This window comes from Carassius auratus, chromosome 12, assembly GCF_003368295.1.
Source record: "Carassius auratus strain Wakin chromosome 12, ASM336829v1, whole genome shotgun sequence".
Taxonomy (NCBI): Eukaryota; Metazoa; Chordata; class Actinopteri; order Cypriniformes; family Cyprinidae; genus Carassius; species Carassius auratus.
The window spans coordinates 10120265-10145739 of record NC_039254.1 but is presented as its reverse complement, the minus strand read 5'-3'; the positions used below and the strand labels follow the sequence as shown (position 1 = coordinate 10145739).

General features: G+C 36.2%; 3 protein-coding genes across 3 annotated transcripts; 1 reads left to right on the top strand and 2 right to left on the bottom strand.

The window, feature by feature from the left end:
• Nucleotides 1-60: 60 nt before the first annotated feature.
• On the bottom strand, nucleotides 61-1208 carry LOC113111799 (interferon-induced protein with tetratricopeptide repeats 5). The gene is given in 2 exon segments (XM_074559943.1): nucleotides 61-758; nucleotides 761-1208. Coding segments are annotated over 2 exon segments (1014 nt in total). The 5' UTR covers nucleotides 1077-1208.
• A 2530-nt stretch (nucleotides 1209-3738) lies between these two features.
• Nucleotides 3739-6721, bottom strand: ifit9 (interferon-induced protein with tetratricopeptide repeats 9). Its single transcript, XM_026276887.1, has 2 exons — nucleotides 6630-6721; nucleotides 3739-6292 (listed from the first exon to the last, which is right to left on the bottom strand). Exons 1-2 carry the CDS (start codon nucleotides 6632-6634, stop codon nucleotides 4879-4881), a joined length of 1419 nt encoding a protein of 472 aa, XP_026132672.1. The 5' UTR covers nucleotides 6635-6721; the 3' UTR covers nucleotides 3739-4878.
• Nucleotides 6722-7988: 1267 nt separating this feature from the next.
• On the top strand, nucleotides 7989-9179 carry ch25h (cholesterol 25-hydroxylase). The gene has a single exon (XM_026277662.1). The coding sequence runs from the start codon at nucleotides 8083-8085 to the stop codon at nucleotides 8842-8844; it is 762 nt and encodes a 253-aa protein (XP_026133447.1). The 5' UTR covers nucleotides 7989-8082; the 3' UTR covers nucleotides 8845-9179.
• Nucleotides 9180-25475: the final 16296 nt, after the last annotated feature.

The window sequence follows — 25475 nt, the reverse complement described above, 5'->3', positions numbered from 1 at the left end:
TGAAGGAACCCTAATATCCCATAAGCCTCCCCTTCCAACGAGTTTCTCTTAATCCGTTTGTCAGTGATCTTCTTTAAACTGTAGGCACTTCTTTTCCCTTCGGCTCATCTTCATACATTCCATGTATTTTTTGACAGCTAACTGCTCACATCTGTGGCTGTAGAGCTGGTATTCAGCATAGTAAAAACTGACCACATGTAGACTGTCATTTTTATCTTTGGCTGCTTTGAATGTGACATGAAACAGCTCCTCAGCCTGCAACATGTTGTGGTTTTCTCCATACAGCAGCGCTAGTTCACTCATTGCAGAAATGAAGGAGGCTGTCAGGCTAGTGGCCTTTTCTAAATGATAGATGCATTGATGGCGAATCTGTTGAACTTTTCTTGACCCTTTAGTAGGGTGACTTCCCTCCTGCAGCAGTTGGATTTTCTTCAGCTTATAGCAAAGAGCTAACTGATGATGTATGAAACTTAAATGAGGTGAGTGTTCAAGTACTCACTTTAAAAGAGCAGTTGATCTGTCCATACTTCCATGATTTCTGAAGAATTTTGCAACATATCGCATGACATGTGGGTGATCTGGAGATCTTTCTAAAGCCCTCTCTACTAAGCTCTCTGCCTCTCTGTACCTCTTGTAAACAATCGGTCACATGCTTAAGAGGACTTTGAGAACATCATCATCTGGATTCGTGTCAATGGCACGTCTCAGTTGTTTTATTGTAGGCGAATCCTCCAAAGTGAACCTCTCGTATTCGGTGTGAGAGCAATGGCATAACCAGCATTCCATTCACCTTCCTCAGGTTCCAGACCTAAAGCCTTCTTGAAACATTGTTTGGCTCTATCGTAATATTTGCGTGAAAATTTAAGGAAAGTCCATCCCTTCTCACCAAGCACCTCTGGAACAGATAACTCAGCTGTAAAGGTTTCATTTATCTCATGAAGCTTCTTCAGATAACTTTCACATTTTGTGTAGTTCCTCATGTGGTAGTTTAACCAGGCAAGGTTTCTATAAGTGACAATGAGTGTCTTGTATAATTCATCCCCATGGCATTCCATGTGTAGCTCCACAGATGTCATGAAGTTGTTATGTGCCTTCTCGTGAAACCCCAGAAGGAACTGGACATATGCCAAAGCACTGTAATTTTGGGCAAGTCCTTCTTTCTTTACGAAGTCCAACTTAATCTGTTCTTCCACACACACACACACACACACACACACACACACACACACACATAAATTTTTCAAAACATGCAAAAAATGTCCAATACATTACTATATAGATTTTAAAATATATTTGAATATATTTTCTATCGTTTTAATAATATATGTAATATGTATTTTATTTAAATGTATTATGGAGAAAAAAATACATATATTCATAATGTAATTTTAATATTGGAAATGTATTTTCTTGCCATTTGAAGTATATTTTAAATATTAAATAGCTTTGCTCAATCCACTGTAGACCAACTTCAAAACCTTTGTAATTGTAGACATTCACTTACCTTATTGAGGACGCCTATATTATTAATGTTTCAGAATCTATTTGACGAGGAAGGTTCTGCAGGCTTTATTGACCTTTCCTAGAGATGGGAGGGTCAAACTCAGAATGAAAACTGAGACTTGGAGAGGGAAAGAGAGCAAAACACAGAGAGCTTAAGGCAACCTTAAATTAAGTGTAATATTTTGTAGTTAAAGGGGTCATATGGTGCTTTTTTTTAAAGATCATTATTTTGTGTAGTTGGTGTAACAGAATATGTTGACATGCTTTGTACTTTGTAATGTAAAATACTGTACATTATTTTAGGTCCTCTATGCTCCGCCTCTCTCAAACACGTCGTTTCCTCCTTCAAGTCCCTCCTTCCAAAAAGCATAGTCTGTCCTGATTGGCCAACTGACCCAGTGCACTGTGACTGGCCGAACACCACAAGCGAATAAGACTTTCAAGCGTGTCCTGGTAAAAAAACGTATTTGTAACGTATATATTGCTACCCACCCCATACTGCACAGACTGTCAATGTGTGTTTTCCAACAAAGAACATTGTCCATATAAAACCCCAGGTATCTGTAAGATGTCACTTACTGTATCTCTGTGTCTTTAATGATCACAGGCTTATGTTCAGATACACTTCTAGGGTCAAGGACCATTTCTTATGTCTTATTTACAATAGCAAATACTAAATAATAAAACACAGTAGCTGATTCAGAATCACCAGATTGTGGTAGCAAATCAGAATTACCTCCTCTCCTGGGTTCACGAAACAGTCGTCCATAAAATGAAAGTAATCTGTTGTAAGTAATCTTAAAGATTTCTAAATGAATCTACTTTCGGAAGGCCAAATAAAGTGATTTTGCTTTCGCCTAGAAACATACAGCATCTCTCTGACATGGCAGTTTTATCACTAACTGCGGTTACTGAAACCACGCCTTCTTTCTTTGCGTGATTATTTGGGCGGAATTACACAAATATTTCCACATAGTGATGCAGACATGTGAGGCGTGTTTGAATGAGCCGTTTTAGGGGGACGTTTTAAGTTCGTCTTTACAGATCTTCTTCATGCACCAACCCTTACGAAAAAAAAAAAGTTTATTTAAGTGTGCTATTAGTATACTTATTTTAATTAAAATTATATTTAACGAAAAATAGAAAAGTATGCTTTTAGTTTACTTTTTATGTACTTAGAAATGTGCTTCATGTACTTCTCAGAAATATACTTAAAATTAAATTGATATATACTTGACTTATACTTACAAAAAGTCTAAATATATTTAGAATCTGTGTTTTCATTATTATATGGTAGAGGGAGCTAGTACACATCTTCTGCACAGAATTTCCAAATAAAACACAAGTGAAGAAGAAAAAAGGAACACCACATACTAGCATATGTAACACGATCATATGACATGAAACGGCATCAAAACTGTAACGTTACGGAATAAAATGTCGACCGATGAAGAGGTAATTACAGTAAAGCTTTGAGTTGTTGATCAACTCCATCTACGTTTAGATTATCATTCTGAATCCAATTCATAGTCTTTTTTTCAGCTTTTGGTTCAAAATGTTATTTCTTTATCTTTTATGAAACATATTAAAGTGTTTAAAAATAATGCATGAAGCTAAAATAAAATGTTTTTGTTTACAAGCAGATACCCTGTTCTTTCTTTGGATGTTTTGTATGTTCAGATATTCATACAACAAAATATATACACATTAAAACCTAAATAGGGACATAGTAGTATACTTAAATTAAAGTATGATGTAAAGTTCACTTAAAGAAAACTTATGAGTATACTTGCAGTGTAAAACTACAATTAATAAACTAGTAATTAGTAAACTATCAGTATACCTATAAGTTCACTTTTAGTATAATTGCAGTACAAACTACAAACATAAAGGTAAACTATTTGTGTACTCAAAGTTTGCTACTGTTATACTTAAAGGATTCTTAAAAGTATACTTTTATATACTAGAAAGTAGGCCAATTTAGTCCCAAGGAGTATTGAAACAGTACACTTACAAGTATACTACTAACACTGATATACGTATATATATCTTGTAGGACAAGACATAAATATCCTGTAGGATCATTCCTATAGGATTTTAATGGGATCCAGTTGGGTGACTGTTTATATGGGATTTCTTTTTATTATTATTATTATTATTATTATTCTAAAGGTACACTTTTCCATTGTATTTGTTTTATGAACAAATAGTACTTGAGTTTGCTTGAACTCACCCTCATGTATATATTGTTTATTGTATTTTGCACAACCTTCAGTAACATGGTAAACAACATGAGAGATGATTTGTGCAGCACACAGCATTAGTGCAAAAAATTCTACGGCACTGATAATGGATTGATCACACACACACACACACAAACACACACACACACACACACAGTGTGTGATAATAGCTATAATAACAGCTATTACAATGCACAACATATTAAACATATTACATATTAAACACAACATATTAAAGCCTTGTTTTCTACAAAACAAAACGGAAAACAAAGGGGTTATGACACTATTGGCAGACAACACAATGACACTATGGACAAGATCCTTGTCACTAGTTAAAATTGCTTATTTTTCTGGATTTATACATTCTTCGAAACATTTGGGATAATGTAAGTACACAAGTAAGCAAAATATATAACACTATTTTAGTAGTTTTTGGATATTAATAAAAAAGTCTTACATATTGTATGAAACAACCCCAGCTGCTGAGTTACAGTCAGAGCTCGGGCTTTTTGCGCCCTCTACAGGAGAGAGTGGTTTTACGTTTTATTTTATTTTTTATTTATAAAGTCTTTACTGTGCTATGAGTTATATTATTTTAGGCACAAAGTTCCCCCTGTGACCAAAAGCCCATCACCGGCTCAGACATCGGCAAGATGATTGAGAACGGTTGAAAATTAAAATGCTTCTTTTTTAAATGTTACATTTTTATGTCTAAAATGCTTGTTAAACGAGTTTAAATATATGTAATATTGTAAACTATGCTGTATTCACCCAAGTAAATTCTAATTGCCTTGTATTTTGTCCATTTGTTACTTAATAATAAATGATTATTGCTGTTGTCTCTAATTATTATTATTATTATTATTTTAAACGAGTAATATAATAATTCTTGAACAACAGACTTAAATAAAACAACCCATCATTTTTGGTAAAAACATTTAACCCAAACAGCTTGGTCAAAATATCCCAGCATGTGTTCTGTCCAATATTTACCCGGTGCTGGGTTGTTTTTAACCCAGCATTTTTTAGAGTACACTATTATTTACATAAACATCATTCAGCCACTGACAATATATAGTGCACATTAAAAGCATTATAGTAATTTTTTTTTATAACAGTATGCACAAGTAAGTTAAAATTTCAGTCCCTTAGTTTTTGACAGCTCATCAGTATGTGAGCAGTGCTGATGGGCTCTCTGCAGATAACCCTTTGCTTGCGTCTCCTGCTTGTCTTCAGAAGATATAAAAGCCAAAATCTCGTATGCTTCTTTGATGTTTTGTCTGGTTTGGAGATTCCTCTCTGCGATTAGTCTGAGCTTCTTGCCAGCTTGTTTCCTTTCGTAGCTGTCAATAGGAATCAAGTATGCTGACTTGAACTGACTTATGGCTTGGTTTTCATCCTTTTTCTTGTAAAGCAGAAATAAACCATAGGATGTGTAGCAGTGCTGCTTATCAGACTCACTGAGAGCCTTGTCATCTATCAGGCTGCAGAAAATCTTCTCGGCCTGTTCAAACTGCCGGTTCTCCCCATAGGCCTCTGCTAAATTAACCTGGGCATAAATATTGTTAGGCTTCAGCTCTACAGCCTTTGAGAAGTGCTGGATACATTCCGCCACCTTAGCAGATTTCTGAGCAGCAGGAACACGTCTACCGGGCCTCCTCTCCTCCAACATCTGAATGTGCAGCCGTTTATGGCAAAGGCCGATTTGATGGTGCAGGAAGGAGGAATATGGGGCCTGTTCCACTACCCTAGTGAGGACAGACAGTGATTCTTTAATGGAACCCTCTACCCTGAAATATTTACCAACATATCTGGTGACTTGTGGGACATCAGGAGACAACCTGAGGGCCTCTTTTATTAGGTTCTGTGCTTCCTGTCTCCTTGACCTCTGGAGTTTCAAAGCCAAAAGTACCATGATCTCTGTGTTTGTAGGATCCAGACTGAGAGCCTTTCTTAGCTGTTCGGTGGCTTTTCCAGTGTCTCTTGCTTTGTTCATGCCATCTATCCTGTAAAGCACTATTGCATAGCCTACATTAAAAAACACATTGTGTGGTTCTGCCTCAAGAGCCTTAGAGAAACTTTCTTCTGCTTGCTTATAGTAGGTTCCTCCAAGTCTCAGAAAGCTCCAGCCTTTCTCACCATGTATTACAGACAAGCTACAGGAGTAATCTGATGAACCTGGTATGTCCTTGCATATACTTTTTATGGTTTTTAGGTAATCCTCCACATCCTTTATTCTCTGCAAGTGATAGTGTACCCATGCAAAACTGGAGAACGTCACAAGGAACTCAGCTTTCTTTCGCTGGTCTTCCCTTAATGCTAATTCAGCCTTTTGAAGGTAATCCAGTGCACTCTCAGTTTTACCGTCCAGGTGGCTGATAAAAGCCAGAAGGTTGAAATATATAGCATGATACTTTTGTGGACAAAATCTGATCCTATCATGGAGTCTGTCTGGTAAGCTGTTCAAATCCCTTATGTCTGATTTTTCTACCCCCCATGTAAAAAGACACTCCAGCTGCCTGAGCGTAGCTTCCATGTCTTTGTTGCTGGAGACAGAGGAAAATAAATTATCTGTTTTGTACAACATACTCAAGGTATGACTGGCAGTAGGCTATATATTTTTTATAAATTAACACAGCACTGCAAATTATTTTGCTAAACCAATTTAGATTGAAAGAATAGATAGATGTTATGAAATAATATGACTACTACGAGATATAGCCTACATCAACTGAAGAACATGCAACTGACATATTGGGTGATTTGGGCGTGTTTAAGACACGTTTGTTTAAGATTAGTCAGCACATACGGAGTCAACAGGCTACATTTAAACTGCATGTTTGGTCAAATTAGTTATTTACGATAGGATCTATTCACGCCTACCTCATTTTTATTTCAGGATGCGTTCTTTCCCTTCGGTCTGCGTATTGAAAGATTCGATGTCACGAAAACGAAACTAAATAGGCAGAGAGAGAGAGAGAGAGAGAGAGAGAGAGAGAGAGAGAGTGTGAGAGAGAGTTTTCGCTTTCGTGATAGGCTACACTGCAAAAGCAGACGTGCTGATCTAAATCCAAATTACTTTTGATTTTTGTTTGTCATAAACCCATAATATTACAAAGAATATTTTTCGCTTTCGTGATAATATACCAAAGTATATTATTATCCGTTTTTTAATTTGTATACGCCCGGTTTCATATTTGACAAATAAATACAATAACAAACAAACAAATAAGTAAATAGAACATCTAGAAAGCAGGGGCAAATTATATAAAAACAGTGTGTACTGTATGTGAAAATAATTTTAATCATTGTAAATTTTAATTATTTTTAACATATAGCTAATACTTTCTTAAACCAAGCATTTTATCCCTGAGGCACTTCACTGAGTTAGACATTCTATGATTGTTTGCAATAATGTTAGCATTTATTTGTGTTCCTTGTGAAAAAATATTGTAAAACAAAACATATTTTGTCGCAGCAGCACTTGCCTCTTAAAAACAGCAGACGGCGTTGTTTACTTGATAAAACTGGAATAACTGTTCCACTGTCAGTCCACTGCTGTGCCTAGAGATATTCTTACAGAAGTTAAAAGTGACACAAAGAAATGTAATATTAACTGTCATATTTTGTCGGATTAATATAGGTTTGAAAAATCGGAATGTGGAATATCCATATCAAGTGAAACTGGGCGAGATTAACTGATTGAGCTGCTATCTAAACAGAAAAACACAGTGCCATCTCCTAATGGTAAATCCGGAATCTAATCTCACACTTTTATCTCTTTACTGTGTTTCAACACACTGTCTTTCCATCATCGTTTATATTAATATTTGGGTTGCACTTTATTTTACAGTACGTGGCTAACATGTACTTATAGTGTACTTACAGTGTATTTATCTAAGAAAGTTCTGGTAATGCAACTAAAAACTACATGGGGTAGGGTTAGGTTTAGGGGTAGGTTCAGGGTTAGTACCTAGTTATTACATAGTTATTGTTATTACTATAATAAGTACATAGTATGTACATGAGGAACAGGACTGTAAAATAAAGTGCTACCAATATTTGTGTAGGCTAGTAAACAGTTTTCAGTCTCTATAGTAGTCTATTGCAGGATTTTTATATTTATGGATTTATATAGTTAGCCTATATCTTTCTGATTAAAACGACAAAAGATAAGCTACTCTCTGAGAGCACTGCAATATTTTCTGGAAATTCCAACAGGAAGAACCATTTAAGGAGAGTTGAAGCGCTTGTAGTGGAAAGGGGCGGGACTGAATGCTTGATATAAGCGGCGCGATGAACATGTGCTGCCATTCACAAACAGAACTGAAAAGAAATGGCAATGTTTGGACTACAGTACATCTGGGACAGCATTCTGCAGTACGAGGCCGTGCTAAGGTCTCCGTATTTCCCAGTTCTCTTCTCAATTACAGTCTACCTAAGCTTCTGCCTGCCTTTTGTTGTACTGGATACCCTATCTCCTAAGATAGCACTGATAAGGAGATACAAGATTCAACAGAAAACCACTGTGTCTTGGAAGATGATGTGGAGCTGCCTCGCACTCTCGCTCTACAACCATGCCATGTACATCTTCCCAATGAGTGTCCTGCACTGGTACTGGAGACCTGTCAGCTACACAGCGATGGCACCTGGGCTCCTGCGAGTCATCTGGGACCTTGCTGCCTGCCTGCTTCTCTTTGACTTCCAGTACTTTGTATGGCATCTTCTGCATCACAAAGTACCTTGGCTCTACCGCACTTTCCATAAGGTGCATCACAAATACACGTCCACCTTTGCTCTGGCCACTGAGTACTCAGGGGCTTGGGAGACTCTGTCATTGGGTTTCTTCGCTGCTGTGAATCCTATGTTACTGGGGGTTCATCCTATGACAGAGATGCTTTTCCATATGCTGAACATGTGGCTGTCAGTTGAGGACCACTGTGGCTATGACCTGCCATGGGCGACACACAGACTGGTGCCTTTTGGTCTGTATGGAGGAGCTCCACACCATGATGTCCACCATCAGAAGTTCAAATCCAACTATGCTCCATACTTCACTCACTGGGACAAACTCTTTGGGACACTGCACTCTGAATGAACTGAGCAAATCAAACAAACTACATGAACTGATTTCATCTGTCTTTTTTTGTAAAAGTGCATTACCATTCTATGAATGAAGACTTTTGACTCTAAAACTTTTTTTTAAGTTGCTTTTTAATTCATGTGTTAAATTAATGTACTATTTATTTAATGTCTGTATTTAAATGTGTCTAGAAAAAATGCTATGTCTAAGGAGTATTGTGAAATATATGTGTTAATTTTAACCTAATATTCTTTATTTATTTATAAGCCTGTTTTGATACTGAATGTTTTAAACTGGAACATGAAGAACAAATCTAACCAATGGCAATAAAGCTATGAAGTAAATTATAATTCTATGTTTGTGTTTTCATTTTGCATATTATGAATAGTGAAAAGAAAATGATGTAACTGCATATCATTACTTATGTAACAATTTCTCGGAATAAAGTCTGAATAAATTGACTTTGGGGAAGTTAGGTATATATATATATATATATATATATATATTAATTAAAATTGTATTTAGTAATTCAGGTATTTCACCAACAAATAATGACTAACGTAAGACACTGAAATTATACATGGGTACTTTATTTTTCTTATTAATGTAAAAAATTATTGAATCAATTCAAGTCACCTTTGTTTATATAGCGCTTTAAACAAAACAGATTGTGTCAAAGCAACTGAACAGCATTAATTAGGAAAACAGTGTGTCAATAATGCAAAATGACAGTTAAAGGCAGTTCATCACTGAATCCAGCTCAAATCAGTTTAAATAGTATCTTTGGAACCATTTGCAATCAAGTCAATGATATCGCTATAAATGAAGTGTCCCCATCTAAGCAAGCCAGAGGCGACAGCGGCAAGGAAACAAAACTCCATGGGTGACAGAATGGAGAAAAAAACCTTTGGAGAAACCAGGCTCAATCTGGGGGCCATTTCTCCTCTGGCCAGACAAAACCAGCCAATTAACAGTCAAAATGACATGCACACAATCCTTTTAAATCATGAAAATTTGTTTAAATCGCTTTACAAATAATGAATTACGACCATGTTGTGGGCTCAGGTCTAGTAGTTATGGCCCTGGAACTGTTAGAATAAAGAAGAAGAATAAAATAAATAAATAAAAAAAGATTCAGATTTTAATTTTGCTGCAAAAAAATCCTAGTGAGGAAAAGATCTTAAAATGTTTAAACCAAAACTATCTAAATTAATAATCATCAGTGACTGAGTTGTCGTTTGGTATTATTATCTCAAAGGTCCATTAGCTTATTCCTCTAGAGGGAAAGTGTGCATGTGTTATCACAATGGACATCCTGAAAAACACAATGGAGAATTTCCCAGTCATGTTTGAATTCCCAGAATTGCCATATTCCCGTCAATCACTAATTGAAATCCAAGCATGTTTTCATTCTCATGAGTTCATATTTAGTATTTGATCAAATCTACTGTGGATAGCTTCAAACTTTACACATTTAGCCCAGGTATTCATAGACTTCTGAAGTTTCCAAATACCTTTTCTAGGGCCACTGCTTATAGACAAGATATTATTTTGAACTGAAAACTACTATAATTCATTCATTCATTCATTCATTCATTCATTCATTTTGATGTATTCATTTGTGTGTGTGTGGGTGTGTGTGAAAATCAGCAGAATTTCCAATCATCCTTGTGGAACCTGTTTATCTTTATACATGCTTTTCTGCCCTTGCCACTTCTAGCAGTTTGTGAAGTAATATTAAAAATTGGCTACCTTAATATACTCCTTAGTTTGAGTTTCATTTGGGTTAAGAAGACATGGTATGCTTTAATGACAGTCACTAACTGTGAATTGAAGAGGAAATAACAGATTTAAATGCACAGGTGTCAATTTAGGAGTGGATCGGGGAGGTAGGGGGATTTAGGATGATTCCAAGGGCCCGGAAATACAGGGGCCCCAAGGGGAAACACCCTGGAATGCAGGGGCCCAAAAACCACAGTGGCACACTGATTACAACAGAAAATACTACAATTTCATTTTTAATCAAATTTTATCTAATATATTTAATCTAAATGAATGTGATGGTTTATGATGGGACTTGTAAGAATGTCCTTCTCATCGTTAATTATAAGGGAATTCATACTTTTTGACTTAAAATATATTTGAAAATATTTTACTGACAATATATTGCTTTCTTGAGTAGAGTAATGCATACTCTTTAGTGGTAACACATATTTTACAGTTAAATTATATAAGTCTTTTAAGATATAATTTTACCATACTGTATATGATAATATCACTTTTTACATACTTTTTCAGTTTAAATCACTAACAATCACAGTGTAGTTCATTGCTGCATTTTAATATACAACAACATTAAAAAATCAGTAAAATATTTGAGAATAGCATGATTTGAAATTGCATTTTTGTGCGGGTTTTCTGCAGTCAATTGTACATACCTGTAAAACAAACAAAAAGTTAGCAATTTAAAAGCAATACCATGTCTGTTTTCTGTATGTGGTTTCCAGGAGTATGGGGGACTCCGACGTGAGGTCAGGTCACACATCCTTTTTAGCAAACAAAACCCAAAGCTTTTTGAAAAAAAGAGAGATATACTCAGTTCTGGTGAAAATCATGTCATATCAGATAATATGAAACTGTAAAATTGATTTGCCAATGACTTGAAAAGCATGTGAAAATTTATGTTTTAAAGGTGCTGTAGGGAACTTTTGTAAAAAAATATTTTTTACATATTTATTACTGGGCTTCTCCCAGTGGTCCTATTGCCATTTGCAGAAAGTCATGCGCTCCCGGTAAAAAACAACCAATCAGAGCTGCGGTCCGTAACAGAGCTGCGGTCCGTAACGAGTACACCATGAATCCATTTTCCAAACCGTGTTTTTAGCTTGTCCTGAATCACTAGGGTACACCTATAATAAGTGTTTATATTCGGACTATTTTAGATTGCTTCGGGGGTACCACGGCGGAGTAACCCAGTACCTTTGTGATTCTTCATAGACATAAACAGAGAGAAGTAACTCCGGCTACAATGTTCTTCCGCAAGACGCAAGCAGTTCTGTTTATTAACCGCTAGAGTGTCAAAAGTTCCCTACCGCAGCTTTAAAGCACAACCACTTGTCTCAACTGCTTATAGACAGGAGAAATTTCAAAAGTCAGACAGACAAAGAAAGTTATTCTTAACCACAAAAGTGAAAGAGGAAAAAGAACAAGAAGAAACAGCAACAGTGAAAGTATGCTAAAAAAGATTTTCCTCTTAAGTAAAAAAAGTAATGACACACATCCTCCTTAATCGTGAAGCCTGCATAATACTCAGAGAACGAAAGGTTGGTTTTTGATCTTAACTTTGAGGATATGGCCAAACGACGTATTGTGCAACTTCCTGTACAAGTTCAGACAGGCACCTTTGTAAAAAAAAGATCTGGCTCCTACACAATTACTATGGTTCCAGTCTGAGGACAGAAATGCATTATAAAGACTTTTCAGATTTTGATATTTAGATATTTTAAAACTGCATTGCATTACCAAGTGCATGTATACAAGCAATGTTAGTACTAACCAAGATCAGTCAGCAAGAAGTTCTGCAATATTAGGTTTAACCTAATTTAATTCTAAGAAATAATGTTAAGAAGGTAAATTCAGCTTAATTTATCTTGTCCCTTATAATTAAAATATTTTATTTAAAATAATGACTTTGCAATGTAATCATCCGGACAAAGTAAATACATGAATATAAAACTACATATGATATCTTAGCCCAGGCTTAAAGTGTAACACTACAAGCTGCTCTATCTCTACAAGGAGCTCTTTTACTTGATAAAGGTAAGGGGCCCTAGCTTTAATGTGTACAGTGATGCTGTAAGAGCAAACATCTCTCACACTTTCCACTGCATGATAGTGATCAGTATGTAATGGGTAGATAGTCCCCTATAACTGATTATGTAAACTGTACGAAATGTCAACAGAATTCTTGAGTATATTGGGGTTTTGTTGTGGGCAGGAAACATTTTTTATAGAACTCAGGGGAAACACACTGGTGCTCAACTAAACAGTAGTATGATCTGACTAAAACACAAACTCAGAAATTGTGTATTAAATATTGGTATATAGTAAATACTTGAAGAAAAAAAAGACGGATTATAAAAGTTTCAGTTTTAATTTTACAATAAAAATGGGCTATTTGTTATCAGACAAGTAAAATTCTATGTAAAATGTATAATGTGTATGTAATGTCCATGCCCAAGGGGGTTTCCAGAGTCAGGGCCAACTCGCATTTAATGGGTTATAAAGTAGGTAATGTCCACTATATAAAATACTGCTATAAAAATACAAGAATTATGGCGGACCTGTATACTTTATGTAATTGAACGATATCATGGTAATTTGCTAACGTCTTTGAGCTGTTGCAATCTGTGTTGCTGTAGAATGTGCTATTAATAATGTAACGGAAGGACTAAAGTTCATCAGATTAGCGCCTCCATCAGTGATGGCCAATAATAACAAAAAAGTACAGGGTTACTCACCCAAATAAAAAGGGAATTATGGTAACATGTATCACACTTAATTTATGCAATATGATGGCAGACTGATCATAAGGTATTAATCAGTAAATAAGGTAAATGTAGGCCTAAAAAAAGATATGTCATTACTAAACGCAAATGTAACAGTGAATACCACATTAGCTGGTTCAGGTCAGGTGTGTTTAACTGGGGCTGGAGCTGAACTGAACCATTCAGTCAATGGTTTTTTTAAAGAACCATCTCGTTCTTAACTTTTTTATAATCTGAAGAACCTTCTTTCATCACTTGTGAAACAGAATGGTTCTTCAGATGTTAATGGTTCTTTTGGAACCATTTATACTTCTATGGCATCATGATGCAACTTTATTTTTAAGTGTTGGAGACCCCTGGTATATCATATTTGATATATGAGGCCTCAATTTGACCAAAACATTGCTGAAAATCGTTTTCACAATGTACTACATGCCTTCTGGCACCTGATTGATAGTTATGTTGTTTTAGCAGGTGAAGGGCTGTTTAGTTTCGTTCTAAACCTTCAGGTCATGGTATACGTTGTTGCAATCATTTTTTTAAATTTGTTTATATAGTGCTTTTTACAATACAGATTGTTTCAAAGCAGCTTTGCGGTATTGATCATGCCTAGTTTAGTTTCATTGTAATGTTCTGTTTAGTTTCTAGGTCATGGTTGTCTTTGTCTGAGTTCTTGTTCATTTATTACCAATGTTTATAATTCTCTGCTTATCTGTTCCCTGTTTGTTTTTGATTGCCTGTCTTAGCGTATTTAAGCCCTCTGTTTCCTCAGTTCGGAATTCTCCATTAAAGGGATAGTTCACTTTCAAATTAAATTTTTATATGTTTTAGTTTACCTCAAGGACATCCAAGATGTAGGTGTCTTTGTTTCCTCAGTAGTTTTAAGTCAAACCATTCTTGTCTGTGACTCATATAATGGAGGTCTATGGTCTCCACCTCAAAGAGCATGCACAGAGAAGTCCAAATTAAGTACACACATAAGTACACACTGATGACCTAAGACATGAAAAAGCGGTTTGTGTAAGAAAACGAACAGTATTTATATTGTTTTTACCTCTTGTACACAACCATGTCCAACTGATCTGAGGGCATGCGTGCTTCCTGATGTGATGTGTGCGAGCACGGAAAGTGCCGAAAGTGATCTCTTGCACGTGTACGTCACTCATTGTTTACTGTTTACCACTATAATACAGTAATTGTAATTAATTAATTTGTTTATAATGCACCCTATAATGGTTGTGATTATAATGAAAATACAACACATTACTCACTCTATTGACAGCATGCCATTCGGTCCCTCTGGCCTTGGACGTCGCCTCCAGTTTATAAGTGGCAAACAAAACACAATGTGTAAAATGCTGCGACTCAACAGCGGAGAAAACTCAGGATCTTCAGTCAGGCAGGTGTGTGATGCGATACTGTCAACGTCCTCGTCGTCGTCCTGCAGCTAGTTGTGGCATTGCTATGTTCCTTTCATGAAAACCAATGCTCTCCACTTCTGTTGGCATCTCACTACTAAAACACCACCAATTTTGAAGAGATCTCTGTCTCTCTGAGGCTTGAAGATGTGCTGCCTGCAGCGGATGCTTCCTCCATCGCTCTGAATACTTGATCTGTGTATTCTGGTTCAAATCAATATGGTTGTGAAAAAAATTAAACGTTGTCTGTTGATATATTGAAATCATCCTCCATTGCAATTTCCTGTACGTTTAAATATGATCTTCACAGTGAAAGTTAACACTTCCGAAATCTCTGTGTAAACCATAGACAGCAAGTGTAAAAATGAGTGACGTACATGCACGAGAGATAACTTTGCGGGCTTTCCATGCTTCCGCAGATTAAGCTAGAGCACGCGCAAACGTCACACGAGTCACGACATCAGGAAGCATGCGCGCCCTCAGATCAGTTGGACATGGTTGTGTACTAGAGGTAAAAACTATATAAATACTGTTCATTTTCTTACACAAACCGCTCGTTTCGTGTCTTAGGTCATCAATGTGTACTTACGATGGGTAATTGTTTAATTTGGACTCCTCTGTGCATTCTCTTTGAGGTGGTGACCATAGACCTCCATTATATCAGTCACAGACAAGAACGGTTTGACATAAAAATATCAAAATGTGAAATACTGCAGAAACAAAGAAACCTACACCTTGGATGCCCTTGAGGTAAGCTAAAACATATCAAAATTTAGTTTGTAAGTGAACCATCCCTTTACCATCTAAGTTTATGTGAATGTGAAGTATAGTTTTCATTAAAGTGCAGCAGCAAGAGTAGTCTTTAACAAGCCGAAAAGAGTGCATGTCACACCTCTGTTCATCTGTTTTCACTGGTTATCAATAGCCTTTCACATAAAATTCGGATTCGACCAGGACAACTAGAGCCCCAGATACAAGTCCCCTGTAAAGACCAGAGGAAACAGATGATTCTTCTGCACAATCTGACTTTGCTGCAGCCTGGAATTGAACTGCTGGTTTTGTCTGGTCAGAGGAGTACTGTCCCCCCAACTGAGCCTGGTTTCTCCCAAGGTTTTTTTCTCCATCCTGTCACCTATGGAGTTTGGGTTCCTTGCCGCTTTCACCTCTGGCTTGCTTAGTTGGGGTCACTTCATTCACAGCGATATCGTTGACTTGATTGCAAATGATTGCACAGATACTATATAAACTGAACAGAGATGATGACATCACTAAATTTAATGATGAACCGCCTTTAACTGTCATTTTGCATTATTGACACACTGTTTTTCTAATTAGTGTTGTTTAGTTCCTTTGACACAATCTTTTTTGTTTAAAGCACTATATAAATAAAGGTGACTTGACTTGATTTTGTTGGAGAAGAAATTTAGAACATTTTCACACTCAGAAGAGGAGCAAGCAGAAGGTGGCTTCACCCGAATATCTTCAGATCTCTCTTCACAGCAGTTCAGTCAGTGTACTGTTTGAGTACATTACTCCGGGATACTGGTTTGTTTGAACTCAGAGGGAGTGTCAGTCACATTAACAGCTTCAGTCATTTGTGGATTAATGCGTATTGGAGACGCGAACCTTTAAAAACATTTCAGTTCGATTTGGTGAACTGGTTCAAAAAGATCCGGTTACATCGAAGGATTCGTTCGCGAACTGGATATCACAAACTGCTTTGTTTTGAACTCTTTCTCACAACAGACACGGAAGAGAAGACAATGCTGAATAAAGTCATAGTTTTTGCTATTTTTGGACCAAAATGTATTTCCGATGCTCCAAAAACTCTAACTGACCCTCTGATGTCACATGGACTACTTTGATGATGTTTTTATTACCTTTCTGGACATGTATACTGTTCACACAGCTTCAATAGAGGGACTGAGAGCTCTCAGACTAAATCTAAAATATCTTAAAGCTTGTCAACATCTGGATATGATGAAGCAAGATCAGAAACAGGTAAATATTCAGCCCCCAAATACAGTTCGGAGAAGATGTGATAGGAGTGAGAAATGAATGAGTGAGACCACCCTGCTTGATGTGGTAAGGTTACTGGTGGAGCAGGCAAAAGTGTAGAAAAGAGCACTGGTTTGTGATTAGAAAGTGGAGTGTCACAGATGTCAATGTCAGCATTAGACCATACGTCAATATTAAATCAAGCGTATGACCATGACAGTGTGTAGGACCATTTACCCATTGAGTAACATTCAAGGAAGACAGTACATTTAGAAATTCCCTTGCTAAAAATGTCCGTAGGAGATAAGTGGCAGTGACATTTTTTTTTTTTCAACAGTCCCTTCGCTTTCCTATGTCGAAGTCGTGGAGAACTCCATCGGGTTATCCTGGGAAATGAATAAAGAATTGTTGAACAACCGAGTTCCGCCAATCAGGATGCGACAGACCAAGTCCAGCGGCACCAATGCCGACAACAGGGAAGTAGGGGAACCAGACACCCAGGCCAGCTTCAGTTGAACAGCTGCGCCACCTCATTTTCTGCTTAGTCTCCAGCATTTCTTCCGTAGAACAATGGGAGCATGCCAGTAAGGGTAGTCAAACGAACTAGACAGCGTAGGTGGTTGGTGGAACTCATAGTTTTTTGGAGTGGAGCCCAGAAGGTTTTGGCATAGCATGATGGATATCAGTGAGTTGTTGCTGATCGTAAAGAAACAACGAGTGACTGAATGGGAATAGTAGAGACAATAAAAACCAGGTGAGTAACAGGGACAGTGGACGGCACCCCATAAACACCGGTGCCTTTCCTCCCTTTCTCTACTTTAAAGTAATAAATCATGAACCTGTTTGTACACTATAGATTAGGAGCTCACTTAAAAGAAGGAAATTCAAATAGAAGAACCTAATGACTAGAAAACCACAACTGAAAATGGAAAACAATGAGAGTTTGAGGTGGAACAGCCTTAAGGTTCCAAACCACAATAGAATCTATAAATATACTGTGGGTGACTCCAGGAGATTACACCCAGTTTAATTAAGGTTTGATAATTTTAGTCAATGAGAAAGAAAATGAGATCAATACAAACACATGATGCAACAGTAAAACACCAAAAAAATAAATAAATGAAACACCCTACCTTGCCATGAGTGTTACCCTTTTCAACACTACAATATCAGACAGATTTTTTTTTTACTCTCACAGAGAATAATCACTGTATTATGTACTGAGGTGTGATACTAACTGTAAACTCACTCCAAGAAGAAAAATAATTTCAGCTTTGGATGATGACATAAAAGGGTCCATATCCATTAGGGTCCCTAGTGTTCAAACTCCAAGGGCCCTATATATCACCCTGTATCCCCGGGCCTTTATTAGCTATGTTGTCACTATACTTCCTGACTGAGGTATGTACAGTATTGTTCAAAATAATAGCAGTACAATGTGACTAACCAGAATAATCAAGGTTTTTAGTATATTTTTTATTGCTACGTGGCAAACAAGTTACCAGTAGGTTCAGTAGATTGTCAGAAAACAAACAAGACCCAGCATTCATGATATGCACGCTCTTAAGGCTGTGCAATTGGGCAATTAGTTGAAAGGGGTGTGTTCAAAAAAATAGCAGTGTCTACCTTTGACTGTACAAACTCAAAACTATTTTGTACAAACATTTTTTTTTTCTGGGATTTAGCAATCCTGTGAATCACTAAACTAATATTTAGTTGTATGACCACAGTTTTTTAAAACTGCTTGACATCTGTGTGGCATGGAGTCAACCAACTTGTGGCACCTCTCAGCTGTTATTCCACTCCATGATTCTTTAACAACATTCCACAATTCATTCACATTTCTTGGTTTTGCTTCAGAAACAGCATTTTTGATATCACCCCACAAGTTCTCAATTGGATTAAGGTCTGGAGATTGGGCTGGCCACTCCATAACATTAATTTTGTTGGTTTGGAACCAAGACTTTGCCCGTTTACTAGTGTGTTTTGGGTCATTGTCTTGTTGAAACAACCATTTCAAGGGCATGTCCTCTTCAGCATAGGGCAACATGACCTCTTCAAGTATTTTAACATATGCAAACTGATTCTTGATCCCTGGTATGCGATAAATAGGCCCAACACCATAGTAGGAGAAACATGCCCATATCATGATGCTTGCATCTCCATGCTTCACTGTCTTCACTGTGTACTGTGGCTTGAATTCAGAGTTTGGGGGTCGTCTCACAAACTGCCTGTGGCCCTTGGACCCAAAAAGAACAATTTTACTCTCATCAGTCCACAAAATGTTCCTCCATTTCTATTTAGGCCAGTTGATGTGTTCTTTGGCAAATTGTAACCTCTTCTGCACATGCCTTTTTTTCAACAGAGGGACTTTGCGGGGGATTCTTGAAAATAGATTAGCTTCACACAGACGTCTTCTAACTGTCACAGTACTTACAGGTAACTCCAGACTGTCTTTGATCATCCTGGAGGTGATCATTGGCTGAGCCTTTGCCATTCTGGTTATTCTTCTATCCATTTTGATGGTTGTCTTCCATTTTCTTCCACGTCTCTCATCATCAGATCATTTTAGCTGAACAGCCTATCATTTTTTGCACCTCTTTATAGGTTTTCCCCTCTCTAATCAACTTTTTAATCAAAGTACGCTGTTCTTCTGAACAATGTCTTGACTGACCCATTTTCCTCAGCTTTCAAATGCATGTTCAACAAGTGTTGGCTTCATCCTTAAATAGGGGCCACCTGATTCACACCTGTTTCTTCACAAAATTGATGACCTCAGTGATTGAATGCCACACTGCTATTTTTTTGAACACACCCCTTTCAACTAATTCAACTAATTGCCCAATTGCACAGCCTTAAGAGCGTGCATATCATGAATGCTGGGTCTCATTTGTTTTCTGAGAATCTACTGAACCTACTGGTAACTTGTTTGCCACGTAGCAATAAAAAATATACGAAAAACCTTGATTATTCTGGTTAGTCACATTGTACTGCTATTATTTTGAACAATACTGTATGAGATTGACGTGCAAAAGCCCTTGATAATCCCCTGTTACTGGTTATGTGACCTATCACAAATGTCAGTACATACCAAGCCTTGATTATTAAGGAATGTTGAATTTTGAATATTTTTTGCTTTTTGTTTGTTTTTTTGTTTTTGTGTAGAAGCATCACTTAATGACCTCAGGGGAAAAACATGTAATACATTGAATAAGGTTTAATTCTGCAATAAACTTCCATGATGGAAAATTAAGATGTGTCAAAGAGGCATTCATGTCAAAGTAGCAGTCATGTGACTCAAATAGGCTTTTATTTAAGTACAAAATATGAATGAAGGGTGTGATAGAGTTCATGAAACGTCACCCAGGCCAAAGACGTACATTAAAAGCTTCACTTCTGCTTTTTTTCAGTTAGACTTTAGAGCAACTTGAACTGTGGAAAACTAGAACTAGTTGAATCATATTTTGCATGGTTGTGAAAGGTATTAGTCATTTAAACAAACACCTTATTTGTCATGTTTCTAATTATCAGTTTAAAAGATTCCATTACTTGTGGTTGGTTTATTAGGGTGAAAGCAGCAAGCCTAAACTAACACAATATATTTCAACGGTTTTAGTCTTAAATCAATGTATTTTTTATTTTTTTTTTGCCAATTCACTGGAAAGAATGGAATCAGACTTTCTAATACTATGTTAGACTGCTGATTTCCAGAGACGATATAAACTAACCAATGTCTGCTATTAACCTCAGTGCTCCAACCACACTCTCTCCACCCACTCACTCTGACTATGTGTTTGGTTATGTTGAATTCATCTATATCTCTACCCACTCAGTATCCCTTGAATGATAATTTTATATCCTCAAAATATAGTTGTGTCACTATATTAGTTTATTTCTAATTATTACTCATTTCCTCATTCCTCATGTTTTATGCTATTACACACTTTAGAGTTAAATGGTCACACAGACCTGTACTTAAACCTTATCTCAGCTATGAATCTGTCCCTGTTAAGCAGCCTGTTACTAATTCAGACATTCCCCATAGAAATGAGTTGAATTGTTTAAAATAGACAAGTTCACATTTAATTTCAGCTGAAGGAAAATGTGGTCACATGAAGAAACTGTGAGAGGAAGAGAGAAATTAACACGAGAGTAAATAGTTTGATGACATATGTTGCTAGTCAGAGTCTTTGAGATGGACAATATACCATATTAGCCCGGTCCTGTCATCGCTGTACTGGCTCCCTATCAAACATCCTAAAGATTTTAAATTTTGCTTATTACTTATAAAGCCCTGAATGGTTTAGCACCTCAGTATTTGAATGAGCTCCTTTTACATTATACTCCTCTACGTCCGTTACGTTCTTAAAACTCAGGCAATTTGATAATACCTAGAATATCAAAATCAACTGCAGGCGGCAGGTCCTTTTCCTATTTGGCGCCTAAACTCTGGAATAACCTACCTAACATTGTTCGGGAGGCAGACACACTCTATGCTAACATACTAATATGATTTTAATATCCAAATCTGTTAAAGGATTTTTAGGTAAACCGGAATGGGAAACACTTCACATAACACCCTATGTACTTGCTACATCATTAGAAGAATGGCATCTACGCTAATATTTGTCTGTTTCTCTCTTATTCTAAGGTCACCGTAGCCACCAGATCCAGTCTGTGTCCAGATCAGAGGATCACTGCAGTCACCCGGATCCAGACCAGATGGTGGATCGGCAGCTAGAAAGGACCTCTACAGCCATGAAAGACAGCGGAGACCAGGACAACTAGAGCCAGATACAGATCCCCTGTAAAGACCTTGTCTCAGAGGAGCACCAGGACAAGACCACAGGAAACAGATGATTCTTCTGCACAATCGGACTTTGCTGCAGCCTGGAATTGAACTACTGGTTTCGTCTGGTCAGAGGAGAACTGGCCCCCCAACTGAGCCTGGTTTCTCCCAAGGTTTTTTTCTCCATTCTGTCACCGATGGAGTTTCCGATGGAGGTTCCTTGCCGCTGTCGCCTCTGACTTGCGTAGTTGGGGTCACTTCATCTACAGCGATATCATCGACTTGATTGCAAATGAATGCAAAGACACTATTTAAACTGAACAGAGATGACATCACTGAATTCAATGATGAACTGCCTTTAACTATCGTGTTTGCATTATTGAGACACTGTTTTCCAAATTAATGTTGTTCAGTTGCTTTGACGCAATGTATTTTGTTTAAAGCGCTATATAAATAAAGGTGACTTTGACTTTGACAATATAACATTTGTTTGAATTTTATTTTACTTTTTGCCAAAACACACTTTATCCTATACAGACTATAGATTTATGTTTTTATTTGATGTCCTTTTGATGCATCCGGAACTCTTCTCAAAGTCATTGTTAACGCTAAATATTGCTTCTCAGCACTGTAAAAAATATATTATTGAAAAAAGTTACAAATCCAAGGCATCTTTATGAATTCACATTTTTACATTCAGGTATTATAATAACTGTACTAAGTAAAACTACTTGGTTTTGCCGATTTGAATTTGTTCATTCACTAAATGCAAAATACCCCAATCAGTAAATTTGTCAGGCCAACAACAGATTTCTTGTTCAGTAAATTCACAAATTAATTACAATTATTGTTTTAATAGCCATGTTTATAGTCTCATATGACATTTAATATGTTATGTGAATTATGTTAATTTTGTTTGTGTAGCAACACTCATTCTACAAACCACAAATAACTAGCATGTAGTGTTAAATGAACATACGGTGTCAATCAACAAATGTAGAAAGGTGATGTCCTTACATCACAACACAACAAATAACTAACAAAAATGACAAAACAACACCAAAAGTTTAAATGAATCAGCAAACAAAAACGATCCTTTAACCTTATTTATTCATGCTGCAATGCATGCTGGGAACTCACAACAGCATGCTGGGTTTCGACAACATTTGAGAGACATGCAGAAAGCTGTATGCTTGATATAGTGTAATATCAATATAAATCAAAGTAGCATTGTACAAACTTGTTCTGTCTGAGACTTGCATTCTGGCAATAAAAGGAGATAAGTTTATCACACTTACAGATTCACACTGCTTACTTGCCTCAGTCCAAGGCTCTATCATGTGATTTACAGAAAGTTATATGACCCCTATAAAAAAAAAAATGTTAGGTGGGCTGAAGTATGTAATTGAGCAATCGGACCTGGCAATGGAGATGACAGTACAAAGGAAAGAGAGTTATGGCGAGACAAACATAAGAGTTGTAGTGACGTGTTAACATTTCTGAGGAAAAAAAAAAGTAACATATTGTTAAAAATACTTAACCATATTGCTTCTGATAAATCTAAGCATTATCACAACAGGCTGATACCCTGCATGCACCCATTGAGATCTTTAGAAAAATGCAATAAAAATCAAGAATCTATGATTTACTAATTCTCTTTAACCTTTATTTGATTGAACAAACGAACTAAGAAAATATTTTCATTATTCTCACTGACCAGCTTTATTGTATTTTGTTAAAATAAACAATTTTGAATAATTGAATAATAGAGTGAGACATGCAAAATAAAGTTAAAAAAAAAGATTATAGAATACCCATGTACAATTTTGAGAAAAAAATAATAACTTAAACAGTAAACAAGATGCATATGAACTGGTAATAGGTAATGGGATCATGTTTGGGTATAAAAGGAGCATCTCAGTTGTTGTCAGCAAAGCCATTTTGTGCCAATTTTCATGAGATAAGTGTCAAACAAATAAAAAATTACATTTCTCAATGCAAAATCACAAAGAATTTAGGTCTTTCACAAGCTGAAGCTACCATACATAATTTTGTGAAAATATTTCAGATAATCCCAAAATCTCTCAATACATGTTGGGCAAGACAGGAAATGTCATTGCAGATGGCATTGCATAAGAAACTCTCATCCTGCGGTATTAAATATAGACAAATGTTCTCACTACAGAAAACCACTGTCACTTAACACAGTCTGCCACTACATCAATAAATGCAACTTGAATCTCTGTTATTCAAGGAGAAAAGTATACATCAATTCTATGCAGTGATGCCATTGGTTCTCTGGGCCAGACCTCATCTCAGATAGTAAAAAAATCAATTACTCCCTAAAAACATAAACCTAAATCTAACCCTAAAAGCCCTAAAAAACGAATAGACCATCCAGACTATCATCAGTGACATGCAAAAGCAAAGTCAGTCGTGGTATGTGCTATGCTTTCATTGAATTAAGTTGGTCAGTGAAAACATTGGAAATCTTTTTTTTGTACTTTTGGCAATTAAATAAAGTTTGAAGAGAATTAACCAATCACTGATTCTTGATTTTCGCATTTTACAAAATGCCCCAACTTTTTGGGAACTGGGGTTGTAAATTGTACAATAAAAATGTGAAAACCTGTAGAGCTATCTAAACATGTTTCTATTTGTTTAAATGAACCAATAGATATAGTATTATTGGCTTTACCGTTGAAACAGTGGCATGTGGTCTGCTTAAAATATTATTAAATGTGCCACTGGACAACATCGTAATGGTCTTTGGCCTAGATTTAAATAGATTTGAAATACCCTTCAAGACTTTTTTCCACAGGAAGAAAACCACAATGTAAGATAGAAACAGAGAGGAAATCAAGCACATTACATAATTACCACAGAATATGCAGATGAATACACTAATGTCTTCCCTCATGCCTCTAAAATTTCCTTCCGATGTGTGACGTAAGAGCTCAGTTCATTTTCTATTTAAGGCTGAAAGAGGGTTAAGTTTAAATAACTTAATTATTAATAAATAAATATTAATACAATTATATATATATATATATATATATATATATATATATATATAGATTGTACTGGTGTAAATTTATGTATGCTGTGTGAATTCTGTTATGGTGGATTTCTTGTAATTACTTGTTCTGGCATATTTTTCATGGGTAGTTTGGTGTCTTTAAACATGTCACAACCACATTCATGCATTTCCTGCTGGTTTAAACCATATTGGCTCATCTAGGTCAAATGATTATTACAAATGGCAAATAATGTTAAAAAGTAAACATTAAAAATTGTGGTTTGGAATTAAAAATGCAGACTTTGCTTGGTAGGCTATGTAAATATCCAAAGTAGGAAGTGGAAGAACCACATGTTTTAATGATTAGGTCTATTAGATTAAATACACTCCAAAACCTTTCTCAGGTGTCTCAGGTTAAAATACTCATTTCAGTTGTACATTAAATTTCATCAAACTGTTTTATTATATATATATATATATATATATATATATATATATATATATATATATATGTGTGTGTGTGTGTGTGTGTGTGTGTGTGTGTGTATGTATGTATGTATGTATGTATGTACAGTATGTGTGTGTGCTCTTGTTTTTGTGGCATATCAGGACACAACTTTGTATAATGACATGGGTATGACACAGGTATTACAAGGAGAGGGTGACTTATGAGGACATAACCCATGTCCCCAAAACGCTCATAAATCATACAGAATTTTTTTTTTTTTTTTTTTTGAGAAAGTAAAAATGTACAAATTTTCCTGTGAGCATTAGGGTTAGGTGTAGGGCCATAGAATATACAGTTTATACAGTATAAAAACCATCACGGCTATTGAATATCCCCACTTTAAACAAAAACAAACGTGTGTGTGTCT